We start from the raw sequence: 27949 nt of genomic DNA, 5'->3' as shown, positions 1-27949 counted from the left end.
AGTAAATGAGAAAAAAAAAAGAAAAGAAAAGAAAAAAAGAGACCAGCACTCGAGTAAATTTATTACCTTACACGACTCGGAAGCTGATAAAGCAAGACCCCAAAACGTGTCCAAATGTTAGACAAATGTCTTGCCATTCAGCCACTCACAGTCCGCCACGTCATGAAACAACAAAATGATAAACGACGTGTTGAGACGCTAAGTTTGACTTCTGGGCATGTGGCAACACCTCATTGGCTGTCATGTGACAGGTAAGGGTTACTTGTCCTTCGGCAACTGATCTTATTGGTTGCTAATTTATTATTATTTTTTAAGAGAAATTTATTATTGTTGTTTTATTCGATTTTTTTTTTTTAATAAAAGAAATAAAGAAGAAAGCTGAAGTGGGGCACCATCCTTTGGTGACTCGACCTAATCCTGACAATATTCTTTCTTTATTTTTTTTTTAAAAAAATAAACTACAAAACTCTAGAAACCATTTTTTCCTTTTAATTATAAACTCAATAATATTAAACAGAAAAATAGTTTTGTCTCAAGATCAAGACAATTCTGCACTGAAAATAATAATTTTAAATTGATAACAGTTTCCAAATTAAATAGTATATAAAAATATTAATATTGAAATATGAGTGTGAGAGGACATGAACGACATGATTCATGTACATGATATTAATATATTATAGAGATATGGACCTAATTGACGAAAATTATTTTCATTTAAAATACTTACATTATAGAAAAATATTTTTGAGTCTCAAGATCAAGACAATTCTTCACTTCAATATATCACACGTGCTTTGATTATTTTTCTTTTAAAATTACTAATTCTCTTAACAATTTGTTATTTTCATCCTCAAATTTAGCAGGAAAAAAAAAAAAAAAAATCTGGCTGTTTTAAGCCAAACCACGTCCACCCTTTTTGGCAAATATATAATTTTGAAGCTCAGAACTTTTTTACTCAGAACTTATGGTTTCCTTACAAAAATTAAGTTCTTATTTGTCCCTTAAATATGGAAATATAGTTTTTTTTCTTTTTTTAAAAAAAAAGCTTTGTGACAATGTATTCAATAAGGTTAGTGATTTGGAGTTAACGTATACTTTAATCAATTTCTCTAAGTTGTTAAAATATTTTTATTAGTCAAAGTGAACTTAGTTTAACCTAATTGAATGTACTTCATTCCTAAGTCAAAAGTTTGATCCCACCTCAAAATTGTTGAACTAAAAAAACTACTTTTAATTAATATTTAATAAAAAAAAGTATTTTCATTAATTTTTTAGATCACTCATGATTATTTTTACGTCCTTTTTGTTTTCAAGAAAAGGAAATTTCTTTTAAAGATTTAATAAAAAGAATTCACAAATAGAAGTGTTAATGTTGCAACCAATTCATGAATCTATATTATGTTTTTTTAAAAAAAAATCATGAATCTATATAAAAATAAGATTACGAAATGAAATACCTCATTATTTCTCATATGCCTCAAGTTGTCTCACGATCAGATCTACGACTTGGCCTCAACTGTAGAGTCAAATATCGTAAAATACTTGTATAAATGTTTTTAATGAAAAGCTATGCAAAATATGATCTAAAACAAATTAGAAAAAGGGGGGAAAATTATCACTTCTGATGCAGACCTTATTACATTCACAAGGCTAATCAGATCCTATTACCAAAAAGAAAATTAAAATAAATCATAAAGTAAATTACAAGTTCAACCTCACTCAACCATCACACAGTTCCTTGTCGAGTCCCCATCCCTTCGTTCTTATCTGCAAACGTAAGACTTTATGAACCCTACAGAAGAAATTTGTGTATCAACAATGGAAATTGAGAACATCAGATGCATATGAATCTCATATCAAATGACAAACCACTGTTCATGTAATTTTTAAAATTAACGGGAAAAAAAAGTTAAAAGTAATTTCAAAAGTATCAAGAAAAAAAAACCGAGGAAGCAAAGCAAATGCCAAAAGAATTAAAATTTAATTTAATTTAATTTTTAAAAGGGGGGGAGAAATTCTCTCTTTCTCTCAAGGACCCCACAAGCCTTGGATATATATGAGGCATAAAATAAATGAGCAAATATATTAGTGATAGTACAAATCATTCACTCTCGTAACACCTGGTTTAGGAATAAAGCCTTGTGGTAACCAAACTGAATCTTAAGCAGCATGCTAAATGATGATGCTGAATATTCTCCTCCAGCTTCCATGGCAGAGGCTTTGGCCATGAGAAAGAAGAGTATGAACAGAAGAAGGTTCAGCGAAGAACAGATCAAATCACTGGAGTCAATTTTCGAGTCTGAGTCGAGGCTTGAGCCCAGAAAGAAGTTGCAGCTGGCGGGAGAGCTGGGTTTGCATCCACGCCAGGTTGCAATATGGTTCCAGAACAAAAGAGCTAGATGGAAGTCAAAGCAACTTGAACGAGACTACAGTGTTTTACGAGCTAATTACAACACTCTAGCTTCCCGGTTTGAAGCTCTTAAGAAGGAAAAGCAAGCTTTGACTATACAGGTATTTGTTCTTTGTTTCTCTAGGAAAATACTGGCTGTTACTTGTTTTTGCTAATCATTGTTATTTCTTTTATTTGGGCAGTTGCAGAAGCTAAATAATCTGGTGCAGAGGTCTATGGAGGAAACTGAGAGCTGCAGGGGAGGTCTATCCGTAGAAACCATTGATGGCAAATCAGAAAATGGCCACAGAACTAAGTATGAGTCTGAAGTAAAACCTTGTGTGTCAGCTGAGGAGAAATCAGGACATGAATTAGAGGTTCTTTCCAACTATGGTAGTGGCATAAAGGAAGCATATCTTGGATTAGAGGATCCCCAGCTCAGGGAACCTACTCAAGGCTCCTTGATATCAACACCAAATTGGAGCAATTTAGACTCTGAAGGCCTTTTCAGTCAGTCCAATACCAATGGCCAGTGGTGGGATTTCTGGTCGTGAAAAGTAGAGCCACCCAAAGAAACTATAGAGGAATTGTAAACAAATAAAATTCCAACTTTTTAAATAGATCATCCTAGCAATGATTTTGGCTCACAGGACGAGGAACAGTTAAGAGCATAACGACTTCTATCAAGGATAGCAATGACTGAAATGTGGTTGTTTCAAGCACTGATGCTCCAAATTCACCACAATTTCAGATGGAATTCAGAAAAAACCAAACAATTCGGTGAGCAACTCTAGGAAATACCACCTGCAAAGAGTGTTGCCTTGGAAAACTGAAAAAATATATGCTCATATGCAGACAGAGATGCAGTCTGGAGTGTTTTCAGTGTGTGAGAGTTCTTCTTCTTCTGTTTTTTTCCCCTTTTTCTGTTTGGTTGGTTTGGGGTAGGGATGGGGGACGACTATGAAACTCTTTATTCATATGCTCAGTTATGAACTAGAACTAGTGCTCATTTTATACAAAAAGAATCTCAGGTTTTTCATGCTTCTTTTGATTAGTGATCTAACAAAAGATTGAATCCATCCCATAAGAAACTAGAGGAATAATGTCAGTAAAATCTAGATTTTGAATGGTCCAATTTGATATCATGGAGATTATTCCTCTGCTGAAAATAGCTAGAAGATGTCCATCTTTTTCTATTGGAGGTTCTTCCATAGATAATTTAATCATGTAAGATATAGATAATTTAATCATGTAAGATAACCTAAATATCATCTAATGAAACCAATAAAACAGAACCCGTTAGCAAGTCAATGTAACTCATATTCGGCCACTAAGAACTAAAAGGCTGAAGTAGCTAAAAAATAACCAAACATTTTTCCATAAACTAAGGTGGATAACTTGACCCTTCCAATCTCATTTTATCTTGTCCCCTCTCCATATATCTTAATATTAAAGCATATTATCATCTTAAATACTTTTCTCATGTACACTTAAAACCGGAAATTTTCAACTATACGAAGCAAGTATGAGAAGACACAAACCACTTTAGAGGCAGACCATCAAACTGTGAGATTCCATTTTGACTAACCGGTGCAAAATCCTAGTTAGCGAAGGCTTTTGAATGCGAATCAGCAAATGATTGTTTTGCATAAGGAATATAAGACGTGGAACTCCAACTTTACATCATGAATTTAAAGTTTTGTTTTATATGAACGCAATGCAAAAATTACCCTTGTACTTGATCATTTTGCTACACACTTCATCTATTTTCTGAATTTTCGAGTCCACATATGTAATGACCTGTACAACTTCATCTTGGCTCACCGACATGAGTTGAGTTAAGTTGGTATAATATACCAATTCATTGTTTGGCCCACCAACTTTAAATATTGGTGGAGTTGAGTTGGTATATTTTACCAACTCACCTCAACTCCCCCTTCTTCCTATGTTTTTAATGACTCCACCCATTGGCCACTGTCACACTCCGAGAATTAACTTCGAGCTTCGACAACCACCTCCGATGACAACTCCGGTGACCAACTTCGGGCTCCGACAACTAACTCCGTTGACAACTCCGGCGACCAACTCCGGGCTCCAACAACTACCTCCGATAACAATTCTGACGATGAAATCCGGACTCCAACAACCACCTCCGATGACAGCTCTAGCGACCAACTTCGAAAACAAATTTTAGCCTCTGAAAACCACCTCCGACAACCACTTCCGACTGCAAACTCCGATGAAAACCACCTTCGATGATCACCTTTGAGCGAGTAACTCCGATGACCAACTTGAGGCTTCGACAACCACCTTTGACGCAAACTCCGACAACCAACTCTAATACCACCTTCATGCGACTAACTTTGGGTTCCGACAGTCACCTCCGACTACAATCTCCAACGAAAATCATCTTCGATGATCAACTACGACGACCACCTTCGCTCAACCAACTCCGAAATTCAAAAACCACCTCTGATGACAAACTTTGACAACCAACTCCAATACACCTTCATGTGACCAACTTCAGGCTCTGACAACCACCTTTGACTACAAACTCCAGCAAAAATCATCTTCGTTAATCAACTTTGACAACCACTTCCAACTACTATAAGACTGATGACTCTTAAAGTATGTTGTAGAGTTGTTGATTATATAAAAAATATTATTTTGTCTGCATTAAATGCAATATTTATACGTAATGAATTCACATATTAAATGAGTATTAAGAATATTTAAACAAAAAGTATGTATGTAGTTGAAAAATATGTAATATAAAACAAAAAAAAAACTATAAAATGAAAATTTATTATCTGGAACATTTTTCATCAAGAATTAGTAAAAAATAGAGATTTGTTCTCTGATGATCCTCCAAATTTAGAGGAAATGAAAGTGAAACTGTTGAAAAAATATGGTGATATTCCATTGGCTGTTACGATGATGGGGGAGATTTGATTAAAAAAATTCACAACATAGTAAAAATATAGAGCAACAATGGGAAGAAGAAGAAAAAGAAGAAGATAATAACAAAATTTATGGAGAAAAATCAATCAAAATCAAAAGTTTTGATTTCACTTTAGTTTCTCATTTTATTTAACCATATTTCTATAAGAAAAGTAATAGGTTAATTGTCGTTTATTGTCCAAAAAAAAAAGAAAGAAAAGTTTTAAAAATGAACAAAAAAAAATTGAATCTATATTTTATTCAAACAAAGATGGATAGAATTATTAAATAAAAAAGTTTCAAAACAAAAATAGTAACTATAAAAGCATATTTTATTTAGAGTTCAAAAAACTGTATTAGATATCCAGACATATGAACTCAACTCTACAGACATATGAACTCCAAACATATAACTTAGCACTCCAAACACCCCTAACTATTATTTATGTGCATACATTGTTTGTCCACTAAAAACATTTTTCTTCACTTTAAGCATAAATAATCCCCTTTCTTCAATTTCAAATTTTCAACTAGCTCAGTTCATGTTAACCATAGATAAGAAAGCAAATTTTAGAGAATTACTTGAAAATAATATAATAAATCATGTTTTTGAAAAACCAATCGCAGAAGTAAGATTTTGAATCAAACTTTCTAAAATCTTGAAACACTGAATAAATTTCCATTTTTTTAAAATAACATTAACCGTGTGGATAAGAACTCACGCTTGAAAACAAGTGGTATTAAACTGTTGCTTTTTCCCCCCTCCTGATTCTCTCCAGTTCTCCCCCATCTCTATCTCTTAACCTCCCTTCCCCCCTTTTCTTGTACCACTCTACTTCAATCTATATCAACCTAGTCACGTCCACTGATAAGTTATAAAAACGATGTATCATGTAACCAAAAAAACAGTGACAGCACAACAGAATTTTTTAATGTGACAAAGGGCAGAGAAACAATTATTTCAGTTCGAAAAAAGCAGCAGTCCAGCTTCATTGCTGCTACTGGAAACTAATAACCTAAAAAGAAACAGAGTCAAGTTCATCCAGAACTTCGTTATACGCATGCGAATATCAGGAGGAGGAAAGCTAAATCAATAATCGTATGGTGATAATTTATAAGTCACGAGTACTGCTTCAATAAAAACTCCGGAATTTAATGTAAACAAAGTCAAATAAATCTGATAACAGGCAATTTTTCTTTGCTTTTTCTTTTTTTAAACATAAGATATTAATAAACTATGATTAGGACTTTAGAGCTTTAAAGTACAATTCTATCTGCAACTTTTCTCACTGATTAATTTACAATTGCTCAGTTCCATTACTAGTCCAAAATAAAGCAGACTATCTCCAACTTCCAAAAGCTTATGTATGATCCTGATCACACATTTTCAGCAGTCAATTTATAATATATAATAGCCCACTATAATTCACAAGAAAGCATGAGTTCTCCTAATTTGATCAGTTCTACAACAATTCAGATATTTGCGAAATTTAGTAAGATCATATTTAATTAAAAAAAAAAAAAAAAAAAAAAGGGGGAAAAACAAGACCCAATTCTTGAAAGCAGAAGTTCACTTGAGATTCACATTTGAATGAAAAATTATTTAAAATTCTACCTTTCACAGGCAGCCCCCAACCGTCCTTTTCATTTCTTTTACTTTTTCAGTTTTCAAAAGGGACAAAAAAAAGAAAAGAAAAACAGAAGGAAAGTAAATCCAATGCGAGATGAAGCAATTTGGATTAAAAAATAGTAAATGGATAGGGTTCTTTCAATGCGGATTTAATGCGATAAGTCAGACGTCATCAAGTGGTACAGCAATATTAAATGCTCTGCTCACTGTATACTAAAACAACTTTTTATGAGCACAATTTCTAGAGGGTCACGGGGAACCTCAATGATGGCAGTATTAATCGCTATAGTGAGTTCAATTCTAGGACGATAGTTAAATGCCACATTCACGGCCAAGATTCCAGTTTCCCAATGCTATGCGATGAATGAAACCCTAAATCGTTATCTGCTAACTTAGATCATATTCTATTTCGTTCAGATTCTAAGGAACATGCCGAAAAGAAAATCAATGCAATAAGAACAGTTAGACATCACATAAGTTAATCGGTATTCGTTATAGAAATTTCATGATATAAAGCTTGAATGGCAGCTTGAAAATGATGGAAGAGGAGGATCAAACCTTAGATTGGGAACTTCTTTGCTTTCGATAATAGAAATATGAGGCGCCGCTGCTCCACGATTTCCCGCTGGAATTCGCAATACATAAGCGCGGGTTTGGACCTAATATAGACGATCAAGGCTACATTCGGATTCGGAATCTTTTTTTTTTTTTTTTCCTGAAAAAAATAATAAAAAATACTAAACTACTTACAATAATTATCTCACTTTTGAATATAAAATTTTAGCGAATTTGAAAATAATTTTTTCGAAGAGCGAGCAAAAATTGAGTGGTAACACGATCAATATTGTATAATGGTAAAGATATAATCAACTTAGCAGAAGTGAGTTTAACTCATGTTAATTCGCGTGGTCTTCCTTATTTAAGGTCAAAAACATCGATCTTCCATGGTGTAGTTATTGTACTTAAAACAATGATTAAATAAAGTCTGGCTGCACTTAACTCCATGCTTTTTATTCTTTTACATATTGATAACTTGTAGAAATACAAGTTATTGTAGCTCAAAAGTTGGAACAATTAGAGTCTTTAATGATAAAATCTCATCATTTTTAGAGAAAACGCATTGAATTACTCGAACACTATAACACACATGCAAAAGAATGTTTATTGCTAAAATACTACAGCACTAACGCATGATATTGTAGGATCTCAACAAATATTCTAAGTGTCGTAGGCAAAGTCTAACGCATGGGGCACGTGATTAATTGATTGAGGCTGTTTGTGTCAAATCACCACTTGCAAGCATGGGCATTTGCAACGAGTGGTGTCTGAAAAGCATGTCAGGCGGCTGACTAGGGTATGGAATTTAATGCTGCCCATCATCAAGTTGGAGAAGACCGACATCTATAAATAGAAGAAATCCCACCAGATGAACGGATCTTTTAGCTCATTGCATAATTTTGAAATTTTGAGACCTTAGAGATGTGCTGTGGTGAAGAGAAGAACAAGAGGGAAGAGAACCACCACCATCGCCAATCAAGGAGCGGAGAAAGCTGAGCTCGAGAGAGACATTTTTTCCAATTCTTCCACAAGTGGTTGTACACGAACTAGAATTGAGCCAAAGAGGACAAGAGGTTGTACTCTGCGGCTTGACTCTTTTCATTTCATCTATTTATCGTTTTCATCTTCTCATTTGATTAAGTGTTGGTTTTGTAAAGACAATCAGTTTCTTTATAAATTCACATATTTGATCTATCATACTTTGCCATTGTTTATTTCTTGTTTTATGTTGGATGCATCTATAACTTCATGCAAAATTCCATTTTGAAACGCTTAAACCAACTAAATCAATTGGTAAAAGCAGCTTTAGCTTAAATTATTCGATAGAATAAGTAAGCCAACATCAAGTTAGAAACGCTTAGTACATCTAGAGATAGATGCATTGGTGTTTTATTGCATCCTGTGACTGACTCATATATCCTAGAGACAGGTATTGTATGATATTCGCATTGATAAGTGCCGAATAGAAGTCTAACGCATAAACGAAGATAAGCAAGTCATCTCATACGCATCATATTCTTGTGCATGTACATCTAACTTAGATCGACGCATATCACTTGCATCAAACTCCATTTTCACACAACCCCTTATTCTCTACTTGACCCTTTTGTATCTTCTTGCACGCACACAGCAGCTAGTGTAAATAACTCATTTCTACATTCACTTAGGATATTTCTACAACAGTTACAATGCAAGGTCTGCGTTAGCTTTAATCTGAATCCCTGAGTTCGACCCTGGACTTACCAGGAACCCGAGTTGGATTTATACTTGGATCTAATTCAGGAAAACTTGAACGCCTATAGAGGAGTGTCATGCGTCCTGTTGCACATCATTAATGCATCAACGCGTCACTAACGCATCATAAACGTATCAATGCATTATTCACATTTACACTTATTTTTCCAATTACTTTATACAATATACTCCTAAACTCGAATCCCGAAATCAACGAACAAGTTTTTGGCGCCATTGCCAGGGATTCAACAACAAAACTAACTAGAAATTTTGCTTGTATCTTTTGTAGGAAAACTGTAGCTGAGGGAGTATTACAAGCTAAGCCGAAGCTTGTAAACGTTTATGAGCAGGGAAAGCACTCCTGAACTTGTATACGACCCCGAAGTTGAAAGGACCTTTCGACGAAGAAATCAATCTAATCATCGCTGTAGGTTAAGGCAACAATTACTTAGACAACAAACCAGACAACAACAAATGGCGGACGAACAAGCGAATCATAACTTAGCTCAACAGCTAGCCCATACTACGTAAAATCCTATCATAATGGCAAACAGTAGTACGCGTCCCATGCGGGAGTATGCGTCTCCTGTGTTGTATGATTTCTCACCAGGGATCATATATCCAACGATAGATGGGACAAGATTTGAGATGAAATTTGGGATGTTACAAATGCTCCAAACAGCTAGAAAATTTGGTGGTGCTCGGGGAGAAGACCCTCACGCCCACATGAAACGTTTCCTGGAGACGTGCAACTCATTTGTGATTCCTGGAATCACTCTAGAAGCTATCAGGCTATCTTTATTCCTATATTCTCTGCGTGACGACGCAAAGCAATGGGTAAGTTCTTTGGAGCCTGGAGAGATCACGACCTGGGAAAAGTTGGTGGAGAAATTCATGCAGAAATACTTCCCACCCACCACAAATGCAAGGAGGCGGAAAGAGATCATGAACTTCGAGTAGGAAGAATTTGAAACCTTAAGTGCCGCATGGGAGCGCTTTAAAAGATTAGTCAAGAATTGCCCCAATCGTGGATTACTGTTAACCATCCAGATGGAGACCTTCTATGGTGGATTAAACAGAGCGTCTCAAATGGCAGTCGACACAGCTGCAACTGGCGGCATTATGGACAAATCTTATAATGAAGCTAAGGAAATACTGGACCGCATAGCCAAGCATAATATGGAATGGGTGGATGACACTTACGACGCAAGAGCAGAAAGGAAAAGGCGGTCTCAGAATGTGAATTCTATTGACTCTAATGCAATAGCCACGCTTTCTACACAAGTGGCTACTATGACAAACCTTTTGTAGAATATGTCACTGGGGAATGCATCAAACCCGTAAAAGGTAAATAAGGTAGAAACATTCGTACAGCCCATTGTTAGTTGTGTGGGCTGTGGAGATCCCCATTCCTACTCTGATTGCTCACAAAATCCGCAATCGGTATGCTTTATTAAAAATAACCCATTCTCAAACATCTATAATCCCGGATGGAGGAACCATCCAAATTTCTCTTGGGCAGGTAATCAATAGAAGCCATACCACCCAGGGTAAACTAGCAGCAAAAGCAAAGACCGCCACCTGGATTCCAGCCAATACAGCAGCCGCACCAACAATCCTTTAATAGAGGAGGTCATGCGTCGAGTTCAGCATCTCTATTTGAAAACCTTTTAAAGGAATATATCGCCCAGAACGACGCATTGCTAAAAAGCCAGACGTCTTCCATCAGAAATCTGGAGATACAAGTGGGGCAGATTGCCAGTGAGTTGAAGAATCGGTAGCCAAGAGTCTTGTCCAGCAACAAGGAAACTCCCAGGAAATAACAACGGAAAAGAGCAATGTCATGCGGTGACATTGCGAAGTGGCAAAGCTCTTGCAGAAAGAACCATGAACCCAAGAACCAACAATCCTTCAAAAGAACTCAACACACGCCTAACGACATTAGAAGATCAAGAAGAAAGGACGCCTGAATCCACAAGCCATTCAAAGCCAAGCACGTCTAACGCGAGAGAACCTGCAGTGCAGCTAAACGCACCATTTCCTAGATGCTTGATGAAGAAGAATGATGAACAGCAATTTAAGTGTTTTCTTGAACTCCTGAGGCAACTGCACATTAATATTCTACTTGTAGAAGCCTTAGAACAAATGCCAAAATACGTCAAATTTTTTAAGGATATTTTGACAAAGAAGAGAAGAATCAGCAAGACGGAAGTAATTGCGCTAACGCAAGAGTGCAATGCGTTAGTCAGCAATAGATTACCCAAGAAACATAAGGACCCGAGAAGCTTCACAGTCCCATGCTCAATCGGAGGGTTGGAGGTAGGACATGCGTTGTGTGATCTGCGAGCAAACATTAACCTCATGCCACTCTCAATCTTCAAGAAATTAGGAATTGGTGAAGCACAACCCACTTCAACTCGCTGATAGGATGATCACATACCCTGAAGAAAAGATTGAAGATGTTCTGGTAAAAGTTGACAAATTCATATTCCCAGGGAATTTCATCATCCTAGACTATGAAGCAGACAGGGATGTACCAATCATTCTTGGACGACCCTTTCTAGCCACTTGGAAAGTATTAATAGACGTGCACAAGAGAGAACTGACCATGCGTGTAGACAATCAGAAAGTGAAGTTTAATGTGTTAAACGCATTAAATTTCTCAGATAATGAAGAATGTCAACTGAACAAAATAGAGTTGCCTGAAGAAAAAGCGACCCAAGTGTGTGAGGTTCTCGCGTTGGAAGAAAACATGAAGGAACTTGAGCCGCCAAGTCTGAGTGAGCGGCAGACGAAACCAACACGTCCATCATTAGAAGAACCACTAGAACTAGAACTGAAATTGTTACCTAACCACCTTAAATATGCTTTTCTTGGAACAAACAAAACCTTACCTATAATTATTTCAGCAAATCTTTCCGAGCCTAACGAACATTCTTTTTTGCAGATGTTGCAAAAGTGCTGACATCCGTGGCATCAGCCCATCTTACTGCATGCACAAAATCAGGCTAGAAGAAGGGAAGACTGGATCGATTGAGCCTCAACGAAGGCTGAATCCCATAATGAAGGAAGTAGTCAAGAAAGAAATCTTAAAATGGTTGGACGCAGGAGTAATCTACCCTATATCCAATAGCAGTTGGGTAAGCCCAGTTCAATGCATCCCCAAGAAAAGAAGAATAACAGTGATAGTCAATAGTAATAATGAGCTCATCCCTTCAAGAACTGTCACGAGTTGGCTCATTTGCATGGATTATAGGAAACTCAATGCGGCAACCAAGAAGGACCACTTCCCTCTTCCCTTCATTGACCAAATGCTTGATAGACTAGCTGGAAAAGAATATTATTATTTCCTTAATGGATACTCCAGCTATAACTAGATTTTAATCGACCCAGAAGATCAAAAAAAGACGACATTCACTTTCCCCTTTGGAACATTTGCGTTCAGACGCATGCCCTTTGGACTATGCAACGCACTTGGAACATTCCAAAGGTGCATGATGCCAATTTTCTCTGACTTCTTGGAAAAGACCGTTGAAGTTTTTATAGATGATTTTTCAGTTTTTGGAGACTCATTTCAATCATGCTTAGATAACTTGGAGGCCGTCCTCGCTCGATGCGAGAAAACAAATCTTGTGTTGAATTGGGAAAAATGTCACTTTATGGTGACTGAAGACATTGTTTTGGGCCATAAGGTATCTAAAGCCGGGTTGGAAATTGATGAGGCCAAGGTAGATGTCATAGCTAAACTTCCTTCGCCATCAAATGTAAAAGCTCAACGAAGTTTTCTAGGACACGCTGGCTTCTACCGAAGGTTCGTAAAAGCTTTTCTCAAATTGCGCGACCTCTGAGCGCATTATTAGAAGCGAACCGGCCCTACAAATTGAATGACGACTACTGCAACGCATTTGAAACACTGAAGTATGCGTTGACTACAGCTTCAGTACTAATAACACCAAATTGGACGCAACGTTTCATTCTAATGTGTGACACAAGTGATGTTGCAGTAGGCACCATGTTGGGGTAGAAAAAAGGAAATTTGATACACCCCATCTCTTATGCATCCAAGACACTGAACGACTTTCAGGAACACTACACAACCACAGAGAAAGAAATACTGGCTGTAGTGTTTGGCATCGAAAAGTTCAGATCTTATTTAGTTGGTGCATCAGCAACCATCTATACAGACCACTCAGCCATTAAGTTCCTAATGAGTAAGAAGGATGCGAAACCAAGATTAATTAGATGGGTGCTGCTATTGCAGGAATTCGACATCGATATTCAGGACAGAAAGGGGACTAAGAATCAGGTGGCCGACCACCTGTCCAGATTAGAGAATCAGGAAATACAAGACCAAGAAAATGAAATCAAAGATGCATTTCCTGATGAAAGCTTATTCAAAGTTGAAGGCAGGGAACCTTGGTACGCAAACATAGTTAATTACTTAACTACCAAATAATTCCCCGAACACTTCAACTCTTAGCAAAAGAAACGGTTGGTACACGATAGCAAATTCTATTTTTGGGATGAACCATTTCTCTACAAATAAGGTTCCGACTCCATCATGCATCGATGCATTCCGGAGGGAGAGACACAACGCATCCTGGCTTAGTTTCATGACTCTCCTTACGGAGGGCATTTCGGAGGGCAAAGAATTGCTACGAAGGTTCTTTAAAGCAGATACTTCTGGCCTACCCTCTTCAAAGACGCAAGGGAGTATGCTTGCAAGTGCGACACTTGCCAACGCACTGAAAATATCTCATCAAGGGACACGATGCCTTTGAATAATATTCTTGAAGTCAAATTATTTGACGTCTAGGGCATCGATTTTATAGGACCTTTCCCCCTGTCCTACAGTCAACAATATATCTTGTTGGCAGTAGATTACGTATCAAAGTGGGTGGAAGCAGTAGCTTTGCCAGAAATAATGTGTCGACTGTCTCTAAGTTTCTCACCAGAAACATTTTCACACGCTTTGGAACACCAAAAGCCCTAGTGAAGTGACGAAGGTACGTATTTCATTAACCGCATCATTTGAAAATTGCTTGCCAAATATAATGTCAGGCACAAGATCGCTACCACATACCACCCGCAAACCAACTGTCAAGCTGAGGTATCGAATTGGGAAATAAAATCATTATTGGAAAAATTCGTCAGCGCATCGCGGAAAGATTAGGCACAGAGGTTGGATGAAGCACTCTGGGCCTACAGGACTTCCTACAAGACTCCCATAGGTATGTCTCCATACTTCTTAGTATTCGGAAAAGCTTGTCACTTACCCTTAGAATTGGAGCACAAAGCTTTCTGGGCAGTAAATAAGCTGAATTTAAACTTGGACGCTGTGGGCGATGAACGCAAGCTTCAGCTCAATGAGCTTGAGGAATGTTGGTTGAACGCATACAAGAACAACAAGCTCTACAAGGAGAAGACCAAACGTTGGCACGACCGACGCATTAGTAAGAAAGAGTTTGTTGTTGGCCAAAAAGTTTTATTATTCAATTCATGATTGCGTTTGTTCCCAGGAAAATTAAAGTCAAGGTGGTCAAGACCATTCATTATCAAAACAATCTTTCCCCACGGAGCAGTAAAGTTGACGAGGGAGGATGGCACAAATACCTTCAAGGTAAACGGGCAAAGAGTGAAGCCTTACTTTGAAGATGGTGTAGAATGACAGAAGTCATCCCTCATATTACGCGAAGCCAACTGAGGCTTGCGTCGAAGCATCCTTGCGTTCACATCGACACATATTCCAGGGACGTTTCGTCTACTTTCATTTCTTTTGCATTATATATTTTTGTGTTTACTCTATTTGTTTGCTTGTCTTTGCGTTACGATTTAAGTTAATTAATGATTGTTATTGATTTTTTATTTAAGAGATTTATTTAATCTAAAAAAAAACTGTGTACAACTGGAAGAAGCTTAGGATGGGAATAAAACTAACGCGTTGGACTTAAGCCAACGCATAGCCCAAACTGAAAAGACGCATCTCGAAAGCACAAAGCACTCGATTACCTAGAAACTCTAGGCACGTCCTTTCATTTGCATAATAAATGAGGATGTCAGGTGCCGCCTGACGTCACCACGTCCTCTCCCGCAGACCTATAAAACGCAAATTTTCGAGATTCTCTCTTCTTCTACCTCTTTTAACCCTACTTTGCAAAAACCCTAGCTCCCGAAGCTTTACTGCCCCTTCGATCAAGTTCGCTACTCCGGTCAGCCTTTAGCAACAATGTCTTCAGCATCCGACAGCCAAAACCAGTCATTGAGCTACGGAGGTGGGTCGCTGGTAAGTTTCTTTTCATCTTCTTCTGCTTCAATGTCACTTCTTTCAAACCCTCACCGAACCTCAAAACCTCCCTTTCCGACCAAGCCTTCGCACGACGGACCCTTCTCCATATCCTAGCCACCATCTCAGTGAAACCTATCGAAACCACCACAAATCTGAAATCCTCTAAAACCCACCAAAAACCCAAAACTACCGCTAATCTTAAACCCAAAATTCCCACCAAACCAAGGCGGCAACGCCCTTCTACCTCTACAGCTGCCAAGAAGCCCTACACACAACCCGCCCTACCACCATTTATTCTGACTATTACGCCGGTGGGTACGATGCATGACCCTATTCCCGCCCATCTCCACGCCGCACCATCGCCCATCGTGCGTCCATTTCCCCCCTTATCCATCCAACCCTTAGCCACCATTTACCCCATTGAAGCAAAAGGACTAGCCAACCTCTTCAGCCGCCTTCACCCATTATCATTTCATCTCTCGGGTTGCCGCATACCCCATCTGGCATCCCACCAATCACTCCCCCCAGACCCAACTCTGATAGTCTCGCGTCAGAGTAAAATAGCACGGAACTTGCGGAATTGGCTCGAAGAGACGAGCAAGAAGTTTTTGGAGCAATTTTGGCAAGTTTGAATCAGGGCCAAGTCGAAGAGGAACAAGTGATGCGTCCTGACCCAACTGACGCATCACTTGAAATTGATGAAGCGGAGCGTTATGTGATGATGCTTGAAGCAAAGTTGGAAGAAGAAGAGAAAGGGAAGTTGGCCCGGACGCATCGCAACCTTGTCAATCTGACGTGGATGAAGGGCCATCGAAAGAAAAGAGAGTGATGAGAAAAAGAAAATTAATTTTGGAGGATGAAGAATAACAGTTCGTATCTGGTCCTAAGGGTGCAACGCATGAGAGCTGCTTAAGGTCTAGAGTGTTGGAAAAGGAATTGGAGTGGTACCAACCTGCATGACAGGGGCGAAGGAAGTCTGCCCTCCAAAAAGAGTTGGAAAATGAATTAAGGGAGCTGGCACGGGAAGCCAAATCACATGAGGCGGGCAAACACAAGGTAACTATCGTGTTACCTAAAAATATCAAAGGAAGGAAGTGGCAATTTAGTGACATCCTTGCCGAGAAGGGCTTCCTCCCCGAACGCAACCTATTGCTGCCATATATAATCGAAACTGTGGACGTAATAGGCTGGGGTCAACTATGCATTGGGCACACGAGGATTTGGCCCAACCTTGTCCGCCAATTTTATAGCAGTGAGTTTAATATGGAGAAAAATACAGTGTTCGTTGATGGTGTTTTGGTGCGCTTCTCAGCCGACAAAATTAATGAAGTATTCAATATTACAAGCAACCCGAACACAGAGGGAAACTGCATCTTGGAACATCCAACTCCAAGCCAGATAGAAGATGCGTTAAGAGTAGTAGCCAAACCTAGAAGCACATGACAAACATCAAGAAGTGGAGTAAAGATCTTAGCTTCCAGGAATCTGAAACCAAACGCAAACTTATAGTATTACTTGATTAAGAAAAGTATCATGCCTACAATGCATGATGAAACATTATCAAGAGAACGCGTCCTGGCCATTTACTGCATCATGCAGTGCATTCCTCTAGACGTAGGGAGGATAATAATTGACCAAATCAAAGCCATTAAAACAAAACCACGAGGACAACTTTACTTCCCTTGGCTGATCTGTGCGCTGTGTAAACGCGGGAGCATCCCTCTGAGGGATGATTATGAGGAAATCGATGGTCTGATGGATATCAAGTTAATCAGGCGTCTGCTTCACGGTTCACCGCATATTAATCATATTAATATACAATTTCCTTAAATTGATTTGAACAATTCAAATCATCCCTCTTTAATATCCTTTAATGAGCTAACAAAGGGACTTGATGGACACGTAAATTAGAAGCTCTAACGATATGAGATTAATTGGCTAAACTCATTAACCAAGTTAACCAATATTCGTTAACTGTGGGTATACTCCACTAAAGACCCACAACCGCACTCTTTTCACTATAGATATATTTCTGTGTCCATGGATATAGATCAAAACAACAAATTAGTCCTTCACGAGTGTTCGTAACTCCAACTGAGTCAATTATCGTTTTACCCTTGGGTTACCTCTGACTCCTTAAATACCAGTGCTCCTTTAATGAACAACCTATTTATGGTCCAACCAATAAACAGAAATCCCTATAGGGACAATGAGAGGATAGAGCTTTTTGTTAAAATCCTGGAGACACCACTTAAGGAAAAACTCATCTACTTAACTCGAAGAAAGGAAGAAGTGAATTCTATCTTTTATTATTATGTTCCCAGCTCCCCACTCGATCTTGTCCCCAAAATGGTAGGCATATTGAGTAGGCGAACTGGCCACCCTCAGCCATACAAATTAAAGGACAATTCCTCACACTCAAGATTAAGACTAAGTTGCTTAGGTCATCCTATTGAAATAAGAACCTAACTAGTTAATGGTGTTACATCTAGTGGTCACTATTTCGCTGTCCGTTCTTATGCAAACTCATTGCATAGGATACCTCCACTCGCATGTCATCTACATGAACGCGTTGGATCATTGTATTTGTATCAAATATAAAGTGGATCATATTCATAGTGTCACCAGGATAAGGTATCTTGAAAATTGATCCCTATATGTCTCCACATACAGTTCAAGACTCATAAGGCAACCTTGGATGTTAGTTTATTGGATTTAGGGTTATTAAGACAAAATAGAAAACAACACAATAACATTTATTGAATTAAAAGCTATAACTCTTTATTGATGACGATCATTTAATAACACTTACTATCTATGAGTTTTAGGGCATAAAACCCAATAGACTATTGGTCCAAGGGCAATCCAGGACCAGTTGAGCAATAACCAGTTGTCGGGGGCTATCCAAGAGGTGGCCTGACGCGATTTGGCGCATAACTTCATCATAAGATGGAGAAGTGCGTTGGAAGTCGGTTGAACCTTAAAAGAGTTTGCTTGATATGCCTAGAAGCTCCTAACAAGTTCCAATTATTCACAACAGGGTAGTGTGGAGTTTGAAAGGGAGATTGTTCTCCCAAGATAGGTTCAGAGAATTGAAATATGCTTTGTCCAAGAAACTACAAACCCTAACTTGGGAGTAGGGACTGATGTTGTGGGTGGATTCTAGAACCAGGGATAGAATGGTCAATAAACAACAAATGAAAAGGAGAAGAATAAGATCAAAAGGGATATAAGTTTGTTGAGGCCGAGCCTATTAGAAATGACCTAAGGTCATTTGGCCCAACATAAGCTTGGCCAAAAAAGGATGAAATCCTAAAGGTGTCAGGTAAGAATGTTGGGCTGGTCGGCCTCAACCTTTTGGAATTCTTAAATAGGCAACCTAGTCAAAATCCCTAATTGAATAAGGAGGAGGGTCAAAATCTATAAATAAGACAGAGAAGAATGTAAACGAGGGGTAAGTTCTAAAAAACCAGTATCAAATTCTCTCATCTCCTTCCAACCTGGCTATGGTTTACACCACGCCGGTGTCCAATTTTTTTTTTGCTTGCACGCGAGCTCTCTTTCCCTAAATAACAAATTTATCGTTATTGTCCCATAAAGATCAGGTACAATTGCTTGGTCAAAATTTGTCATCAACAACATTTAATTAAAGAAACAACACTTGCCTGCTTGGTGAGATTGAAGACAAGCTCAACCACATTCTTCGTTTCTTAAATATTGATCAATGACTCATCGAGAGCACAAATGATATCAAATAATATTTTGCATGATTTTGAAATCTATGGGGGAAACTTGAGATGTTGCTTAAAACCATTAGGATTGGACAATAGGATAATTTAGTCAAATAATAAATATTTATTTAAAAAAATAATTAAAACGAGAGAGGAAAAGAATGAGCCGTTTGAGTATGGTATGGTAGCACTAGCACCAAGTAAAGCGGTGGGTTTCACTGAGAAAGGAGGAGCGAGTAATGAGTGACCTCTCCATTGCAGCTCCAACCGTAAAACACCACCATTATAGCGCCTGCAGCCCCATTCCTTCTGCAGCTCTTTACATTCTCATACCCCTTTTCATTTTGGGATTTTCCGTCTCCATTTTCGTCCTTGTTGTAGTTCACAACGCCTTCTTCTTCCTCTCTCTTCTCTTTCTATCCATCTTCCTCTCTGCTTTCGCCCTCTGGAATAACCTCAACTTCTCCTCCAAAGCCGCCATTAACTCATTTCTTCACTCCTTTCCCGACTCCGACCTCACACTCGCTCGCGATGGTCAACTCGTTAAGATTACAGGGGTATTCCTTCTCTTTAATCCCATTTCCCTTTTTTGTAATCATATTTGTAAGTAGGTTGTATTTAATCTTTTCAATTGATGCGACTGATGGGTGTGATTTGTTTCTGCATATCTTTGTTTCCCCCTTTCAGCAATTGCTATGAGAGGCTGCTAACTTCTGCTTTGAAGTGAATGTTGAGGACCTTTTTTTATTATTTGTTTTTTGATGTGTTTGTTGAGTAGCCAACGTTTTGTAGACTTGATAATTGTTAATACGCTTTGGTATCCTAAGTAGGTTTGCTTATCCTAAAGTGAGTTTGCATTTGGATATAATACGAGGCAGGCAGTTTCTTGTGTTTTTTAATGTGTTATCCTACCTGTGAAATGCTTTCTTGTGACAATTTGATATTTTAGGAACTCAAACCTTTGAGTTTGGAATGATTTTTGAAAAGGTGAAAAGTGTATTAAGCTCATTATAATCACTTTTAAAGATATTTAAAAGTCCTTTGGTAAATCCTAGAATACTTGAAGAATACTTTGAAGGTGTTCCTTCCACGATAGTGTTTATGGGAGAAGTGTTTTGTTTAAAAGCATTTTCATGAGAATTCGTCTCGAGCTCAATTTTATTTATCGGCTAGCTACTTCATTGGGGAAAATTTTATTTTGAGCCTTAGTTTCTTGTGAGGACTAACCAATCATCCAGGTGATGAATTGGAATTATAAATTTAAAGGAATTGACTTTAGAATTGAACTTATTCCACCATGTATATAATATGAACCATGGTCGGAAGTACTTCCTACATGGGCTTGATGTTACCTGTTTGGGGTTTGATTCTTTCTTGTTCTTAAGTATATTCCACTGCTTTTTTAAATTCAGTATGCTTCGTGCGGGACGGTCTCCTTGGAATCATCCTATGAAAAGGCTACTGGGTGCATTTATGCATCTACCTCTTTATATGAATGTAGAGGAATGCCTCTGATTTTTCAAAAGATAACTCAACCTTACTGTGGTTGGAGGTTAGTATATAGTGAGGTATGCAAATTCTACTCCCAAGAAACGTTTCATTTCTTTGTTTTTATTGTTATTTTGCAACTATAAAGCAATAGAGGTTTTGTTTTTTTCCTGAACTTTTAAATTTTCTGCATACTTTTTCTTTCCCTAGCTCAGTAGGCTAGGCACTTTATGTTGTTTGGAAGCTACTGCATGAAGTGAAAGAAGTGGCATTTAGCTTCATTTTTCTTTATTGGTCATATGGTTCCAGTTGTTTTCATTATCTCGATACTCTTATCTGCTCATTTTGATATTTATTTGAGCTGTTTAATGAAGCTGAAGCATAGCTGAGTTAGATTCTATGTCAGACCAAAAATGTAATTTTGAGTTTTCTTATTCCATCGTTGACCTTTATGGTCTAGAGTTCTTATATGAAGAAACAAATTTGGGAGGATTAGCATAATATTTTCAAAGTAACTTGCTGTTGTTCTTTCTCCGGAAGCCTTGGTATCATACTGCTCAAAGGAATGTATAAAGTTGAAAAACTATACTTCTTTAATGTAACTTCCTTTTTTCTAAGCCATCAAATTCAAAGGAATGTATAAAGTTGAAAAACTATACTTCTTTAATGTAACTTCCTTTTTTCTAAACGATCAAATTCAATCTTTATTGTTCTAAAGAATACAGTAAAAGAATCTTATGGATTATACTTGTATTGCTAATCTGATGCATCAATGATATACCTTATATCATTTTCCCTTTTAGACATCTAAGATGAGGTAGGAATACGTGTCTATTCCCATCTGGAAATCTAGAGAGCTTGCACCTGTTTGTTTTCGACATGGGTATGTATTTTAGATTTTTGATATCACGTGCTCAAATTTCTACCTGGCAGAGGTTCACCACTGACTTCTACATAACTGATAGAAAATCTGGTATTAGAGCTATGGTAAGGGCCGGCCCTGGTAGTAAACTGGTTCCTCTTATTATGGAGAGCAAGCTTGTTAGTACTACAAGACACCGCAAGATTCTGTCTCCTTCCTTGAGAAAATGGCTGAGAGACAGAAACATTTCTACTGAAGCCCGAATGCTTCGACTTGAAGAAGGGTAACCACTTATCGTGATAACACCTATTTGTTTGACTACGTTTGGCCATAATTTTAGTAGCTAATTCCATATATTTTTAGCAGATATGTTCAGGAAGGCGGCTTTGTCTCTGTAATGGGAATATTGCATAGGAATAACGGTCATATAACAATAGTTCAACCTCCAGAAGTAATCTCTACCGGATGTGTATGGCGGAAACTTCTTCTTCCCATTCATATTGAGGGACTAGTTCTTGGGGTCTCACAGACGACTGGCCCTTCGCTCGGTCAGGGATCGATATGTCATCAAGAACAGTTTGCTGACGGATGAAGCTTGGATTGTATGTTGTAGATGGAAATTTTGGATGGAAATTTTGGATGAGAGGCGAAGTCCACTAGAATTCCTAACCTTTTGTTTTAGTGACTTTATTCTTCTTTTAGTTCATCTTTCTCTACTCCTTCAGTTTCCAGAGTTACATTTGTTCACGTCTCTATAGGTTTCTGTCAACTACAAATTCTACTTGAATGTACATTGATTAATTTTGTGGAAATCAACCATCTCAGCTAAACCTTTTAGTTGCTAACCAAAATATGTTGCCAACTTGATGATGAGATAGCTCTAGTAATTAGTATGTACTTCTTCCTTTGAAGTTAGAGGTTCACATTTTATAACATTCGTTGTACTCGTTTTGAAAGGATGACTTTTTATGTGACTTCTCAATATTTCCCAAACCAAGAGATCAATCTCTTTTAAATAGAATCTAAACTCTAAAGCATACATATGTAACATTAAGTCTTTTTTTGGGCAAATTGCAAAAATTACATTTGAATTATAGCGGTAGTAACAATTAAACTCCTCAACTCTCAATTAGTAATAATTAAACTCCTCAACTCTCAAGTAGAAAAATTAAACCCTCTCAAGTAGAAAAATTAAACCCTTAAATTTTAATGAAGGTTAAAATCAAACCCTCAAACTCTAATAAATTTGAAAATTAAACCCTTATATTTTACTTAATTTATCTCTCCAAAATCTCTCTCTCGAATTTCCACCTCTCCCCCTCCCTTCAATCGCAACCAACGCCACTCTCCCTTGGTACTCTGTCATTTTTTAAGGCTAAAATCTGAAAGGAAGAGGAGGTTGGACAGTCTGCAGTGGCTGAAAGGTCCCAAAAGCATTATTTCCATCCATTGGCGGCAATGGGGTGCTCATAGCGGTTTCGTTATTGCTGGTTTTGCTGTACAAGAGTCACTAGAAAAACAAAAACTAAACCAATTAAAGCTTTTAGTTTATTTTCCAACTTTGTTTACAGTGTTAGCCAAGCTGTACTCTTCTTAGTTTTATTTTTTTAGAGAAGGACTTTCTGACTAATGATATTGATGAATCATTTGAATGTTTTCTTATAAATTTTTTCTGATTGTGGGATGATAAGAAAATGGAAGTCCTTGTAAGAAGGAATTCCCAGAGTATATAATTGATAGAATATGAATAGCTAAAATTAACTAACGCCTTTTCTTTCTATTGCTTTTTAGCAAATATAGGCGACAAAAAAGGGAGCTTGGTTGAAGTGGAATAATCTTCCGATCTAGTGAGCGTATATGCCTCCTTCGCCTCCGTACTTTGTTCACAACAATGTTGCAAAATAACACATACGCTGAGTTAGATGGAAAACAATTGAAGGAAACGAGGGAGATCGATGTCGTGCTGAGGGAGAGAGGAGTAGGGTGGGGATTGAAGGAAAGATAATGAATAATGGAGGAAGAGAGGTGGAAATTAAGATAGTTAGTTTGAGCCTTGAAGGTTTGATTTTTACATTTACCAAAGTTCTTTGGAAAGTTTAGACTTCATTTGGTAGCCATTTCGTTTTTTTTGTTTTTGTTTTTAAAAATTAAGTTTATTTTCTTTTTTCTTTATAACAATGATTTGCATATTTATAAATTACAATAGTTAAATTCTTAACCAAATTAAATAATAATAATAATAATAATAAATATGAGAAAGCTACTTTTAATATTTGTACTAGATCCACTAAAGGCCTCATAAGATGGTGAGAGTTGTCATAAAATGGACACTTTGATTTAATATTTGTACTTATTATTTATTATTATATTAATGATGTTATATTAATATTTTTACCTATTATTTATTTATTGTTATAAAAGGTATATTATATGAAATTTATATAGTTTAAAAATTTTAGGCACTTTAATTAAATTAGTTAAAATAATTAAAATGTCAATCTGGTACGGATTACCACCTCAAAGATCAATGGTTTAATTTTTTTTCTCTTGCAATGGTTGAACCAAGGGAAAAATATAATTTCCACTTGGATCAATTTTCAATATCTCTAATCCTATCAGAATCAGTAACCATGCTTGTCATTCTCATCTCTGTACTTTGAAAGCCACTTCATTAAAACACCAGTATAATTCCCTCAACAAGGGTTGGCAAGTGGGAAAGAATCTCAATTCAGACAACCCATTATTTCATCTTCATTCAACCTGATATATCTGATGAGTCAATTGTGTTAAATCATGCACAGAAAGTCGAATATTGTAGAACAAAAGACAGAAAAGCAGGATTATGAATGAACAAGAAACAAATTGAAATTCTCTGCTAAAAAATTAGGAAGAAACCTATAAACCTAGATGACACAGAATGTCTTCAACAGAAAGTGATAGAATGTCTTCACAGCTCTGGCTTATTGCAAAACTCAAGACATTTATGGTTTGAGAAATTCGATTACTGTTTTTTGCCATAGTATTGCAGATAAAATGCAACACCTATAATCAACAGGGGAATCAGATATTGCAATACTTTTATCAAAGATCCTGAAGATTGAGCTGACGACGTTGTTATTGTTGCCGTTGCTGATGCCTTTGCTGATTGGGAAGCAGCTGGTCGATAATCGACTGGCTTTGGAACCGTAGACATGTCAACATTCCCAACATAATATTTTTCCATTTCCTCTGTTGCAGATAAACTGTGACCCACAGTTTCAAAGTCATCGGTTGCATCTTTTTCTGCAAAGATTCAAGATTGTTTTTCCAATCATTCATAACTTGATGCAATAACCTTTTCTGGATATGTTGAAATACAGTAACAAGTAGTCAAGTTGGGAAAAAAATGTTGAGCCAAAACTTACCAGTAGCTAATAACAAGACTTCATCACCTCCAGGATGTTCTTCCAGAAAAGGGGTGACATCATAAACCTACAATGGGAAATGCACAGGGACAAAGCAATGAAACACAATGACAATATCAAGGAGTAAGGATATATATATATATATATGCACCCAAGTTGGAAAGGTCTGATTATATGTATATCTGGGAGATGAGTACTGATATAACAACAGCACAAACAATTTCAGAAACTGCAACTTCACTACACTCTGTAGTGATATGTTGCCATGGCTTGCAATGTGTCTTCCATCCCCAAGACTTGTAGCATTGAACAGGGTATTCCGATGATCCATAAAAAAATCTCAATGTTCTATACAGAATACGTTAATTGAAGTTTTGGGATATATTCTTCAAGTATTACTTTCTGTTCACCTAGACCTTTAAAGATAGAATCACTAATATTATTAAAAGGTCAGAGTTTTAAATTAAAGATAGACTTTTAAAGATAGACCTTTAAAAGGTCAGAGTTTTGAATATGCATTCATATTATGTAGTTAAACTCCAAATAACTTCAAGGCCCTAACATTCTTCTTTGATTGTTGGAGCTTACTCATTGCAAAGTTAACAATACCAGAGTCTTGCCAACAAGTGTTTGTTAAATGAGTTCCATGAAATGTGTCTCACATCTACATAGGTTTAATATCTAAATCCTGAACAATTGTTTTCACTGTAGAAGAAAAGATGAGGAAATAACTTCCTGTCTGTTTTCAGTACAATGTATATTAGTTGTTTCAGAAATAAAGGAAATCAGTCTCTACAGTGCTAGCTAATAGCTTTTCTGTGCATTCAATTTCCTATCTACAGTGACCAACATGAAGGAAAGTTAAAAGTACGTAGACTGAAATTAGTCAAAACCGTACACGGATCAAAATAATATTTAAATCGAATACATTGATTATCAATTTGTGAAGATGGGTAGGAGGAAGATCAAGAAACAAACAAGCTTAATCTCCCATCCCTCAATCTGGTCACATATGAGTCTACTGTTCCAATGGGAAATACGATTAAGTTCTAACCAAACAATTTTACTAAATGGAGATTACAAAATACCCAACAAATAAGAGCGATTGTTACATATATCAGACCTTTCCAGAGATTATAAGCCAACAATCCCGCTGGTGATTGTGTTTAGCCACTTCATCAAAGACGAAAACCTTAGGATCCGAAGCCATTTCTGCAACAATCAACTGCAAACAAAAATCAAGCTCAATTCACACTGAAGAAGTCGATTAAATTAGAGAATCAGACGATTTAAATGCAGAACAATTGAGGAAGAATCTGGGTTTCTTACAGATTAAACGTAGAAAGAAATTGGAGAAGAAACGACCCAAATCAGCACGGTTTCTTCTGTATTTGACTACCATCCAAGCCATTTCTTGCGACTTTTATTTGGCAGGTTTCACGGCGCTAAAAGACAACCCGATTGAATTTGTTGAAACAATTTCATTTCAGTCCCTGTTTTCCTACTCTTTTACCAAGTGCTCCCCAAATCTTCCTTTAATTTCCCATCCCACGTGATACTTGACTAAAACGTGTCTTCATGGTACTAAATTTTTGTTAACATTTTCATTAAAATTTAAGGTCTCAACATTTCTTTCGATATCAAGAGTTCCGATTTTATTCTTATTATCGGCGAATGTTAAAATTGATTTTGGATAATCTAATGCAATACAATACTTACTAATTTGATAGGAATTAAGGTGACGAATTATACTGTCTAACAAGGAACTTTTAAATTTTTCTTTTGAGATTTATATAAGAGCAATTTTTTTTTTTTTATTTTCTATTTTTCATGTTTTAAGTGGTTTAATTCCTCATTTTAATTTTTTTTCAATACTCACATAAGCTAACAATTTACTAATTAAACTGGTATAATTGAAAATCCTCAAAAAGTAAGAGATTAGATTGTAAAATATCCAAATATTTGAGGATAAAAAATATTTTTAGTAGTTCGTACTTTAAGAAAGAACATATATTTAGCAATTTATTGAATTGTCTTTATGCAAATGACTCTTCACCAAACATGTTTTATTCCGGATGGTTAAGATTTAATGAAATTATTTATGGGTCGATAACTAACTAGCACTGAATATAATAAAAAAATTTTGCAAAAAGATTAAAAGGACTATATTATTCTCTACAAAAATTCAGACCTGAAATGACTTTTAATCTAATTATTATAATATGTGGACGTTGGATGGATCTGTAATGATAATAACAATAATTTCTAAAATACTGCCTATCCTTGCCACGTGCATCACGTGGTTTGTTTATTTATAATTTAAAGTCAATCTACTATTTTAATACAAATTATATGTATTATACACGTACGAAATTGCGTAAAGAGTAAGATGACCATGTAAAAAAGGCTGCATTTATATTTTATTTCCTTATATTTTGATGCTAATTTTTCAATTCAGGCTTTACTATTCAAAAAGTTTCGAATTAATCAAATATATTTTAATATATTTCAACTAAAACATTTTCCCTGGGTGAATATTAAAAAGATTTTAAATGATAAAGTAGGAGAGTATTGAAATTTGGATATTCGACGTCAATGAAAGAAAAATGTCAATTAACGTAAAATTATAATCTTTTTAGTTGATAGTTAGTCAATAGATGTAGAAGTTTCGAAGACAAATATGTGTTTGTAATAACTCAATAAAAAAAGTGTTTTTCAAGGAAGGGGTAATTGACATTTTTAACCCTTTTCAAGGTTATTTTTGGAATTTTAAACCATTTTTGAAAAATTTATATTTCTGGACCTCTTCAAGTTTTCAAGAAAAGAAATTACAAATTTGCCATAAGAATTTCAAAGTCTTTCTTCTTCTTCACTTCTCATTTTCTCTTCTTCTTCTTGTAAATCTTCAATTTTCTCCATTTCCG

The 27949-nt window shown here is 36.6% G+C and overlaps 3 protein-coding genes, 1 long non-coding RNA gene and 1 other non-coding gene across 5 annotated transcripts; 2 read left to right on the top strand and 3 right to left on the bottom strand.

Annotated features, from left to right (window-relative positions):
- Nucleotides 1–1522: 1522 nt before the first annotated feature.
- Nucleotides 1523–7841, bottom strand: LOC150038230 (uncharacterized). Its single transcript, XR_016525348.1, has 2 exons — nt 7521–7841; nt 1523–1795 (listed from the first exon to the last, which is right to left on the bottom strand). It is a non-coding gene; the product is annotated as an uncharacterized LOC150038230 (long non-coding RNA).
- Nucleotides 1991–3414, top strand: HB-12 (homeobox 12). The gene is made up of 2 exons (XM_039018877.2): nt 1991–2514; nt 2596–3414. Exons 1-2 carry the CDS (start codon nt 2173–2175, stop codon nt 2944–2946), a joined length of 693 nt encoding a protein of 230 aa, XP_038874805.1. The 5' UTR covers nt 1991–2172; the 3' UTR covers nt 2947–3414.
- A 2343-nt stretch (nt 7842–10184) lies between the features above and the next one.
- On the bottom strand, nt 10185–10288 carry LOC120070414 (small nucleolar RNA R71). The gene has a single exon (XR_005479906.1). It is a non-coding gene; the product is annotated as a small nucleolar RNA R71 (small nucleolar RNA).
- Nucleotides 10289–19416: 9128 nt separating this feature from the next.
- On the top strand, nt 19417–22472 carry LOC120089118 (protein SHOU4-like). Its single transcript, XM_039046541.2, has 4 exons — nt 19417–19828; nt 20684–20839; nt 21693–21904; nt 21988–22472. The coding sequence occupies exons 1-4, from the start codon at nt 19511–19513 to the stop codon at nt 22211–22213; spliced, it is 912 nt and encodes a 303-aa protein (XP_038902469.1). The 5' UTR covers nt 19417–19510; the 3' UTR covers nt 22214–22472.
- Nucleotides 22473–24468: 1996 nt separating this feature from the next.
- LOC150038229 (cytochrome b5-like) lies at nt 24469–26492 on the bottom strand. Its single transcript, XM_090311361.1, has 4 exons — nt 26355–26492; nt 26149–26250; nt 25026–25092; nt 24469–24903 (listed from the first exon to the last, which is right to left on the bottom strand). Exons 2-4 carry the CDS (start codon nt 26233–26235, stop codon nt 24623–24625), a joined length of 435 nt encoding a protein of 144 aa, XP_090167487.1. The 5' UTR covers nt 26236–26250; nt 26355–26492; the 3' UTR covers nt 24469–24622.
- Nucleotides 26493–27949: the final 1457 nt, after the last annotated feature.

Source organism: Benincasa hispida, chromosome 1, assembly GCF_027475165.1.
Source record: "Benincasa hispida cultivar pf3 chromosome 1, pf3_genome.v1.1, whole genome shotgun sequence".
NCBI classification, from domain to species: domain Eukaryota; kingdom Viridiplantae; phylum Streptophyta; class Magnoliopsida; order Cucurbitales; family Cucurbitaceae; genus Benincasa; species Benincasa hispida.
The sequence above is the reverse complement of the archived record's forward strand: the minus strand, read 5'-3'. Positions and strand labels throughout refer to the sequence as shown.

Coding starts and splice junctions, on each gene's coding strand:
- HB-12 (XM_039018877.2), top strand. CDS start 2,173: ATGCTAAATGATGATGCTGAATATTCTCCTCCAGCTTCCATGGCAGAG. Junction 2,515..2,595: donor AGCAAGCTTTGACTATACAG/GTATTTGTTCTT, acceptor TTATTTGGGCAG/TTGCAGAAGCTAAATAATCT.
- LOC120089118 (XM_039046541.2), top strand. CDS start 19,511: ATGAGTGACCTCTCCATTGCAGCTCCAACCGTAAAACACCACCATTAT. Junction 20,840..21,692: donor GGAGGTTAGTATATAGTGAG/GTATGCAAATTC, acceptor TCTACCTGGCAG/AGGTTCACCACTGACTTCTA. Junction 21,905..21,987: donor ATGCTTCGACTTGAAGAAGG/GTAACCACTTAT, acceptor TATTTTTAGCAG/ATATGTTCAGGAAGGCGGCT.
- LOC150038229 (XM_090311361.1), bottom strand. CDS start 26,235: ATGGCTTCGGATCCTAAGGTTTTCGTCTTTGATGAAGTGGCTAAACAC. Junction 25,093..26,148: donor GGCTTATAATCTCTGGAAAG/GTCTGATATATG, acceptor TTCCCATTGTAG/GTTTATGATGTCACCCCTTT. Junction 24,904..25,025: donor AGTCTTGTTATTAGCTACTG/GTAAGTTTTGGC, acceptor GAATCTTTGCAG/AAAAAGATGCAACCGATGAC.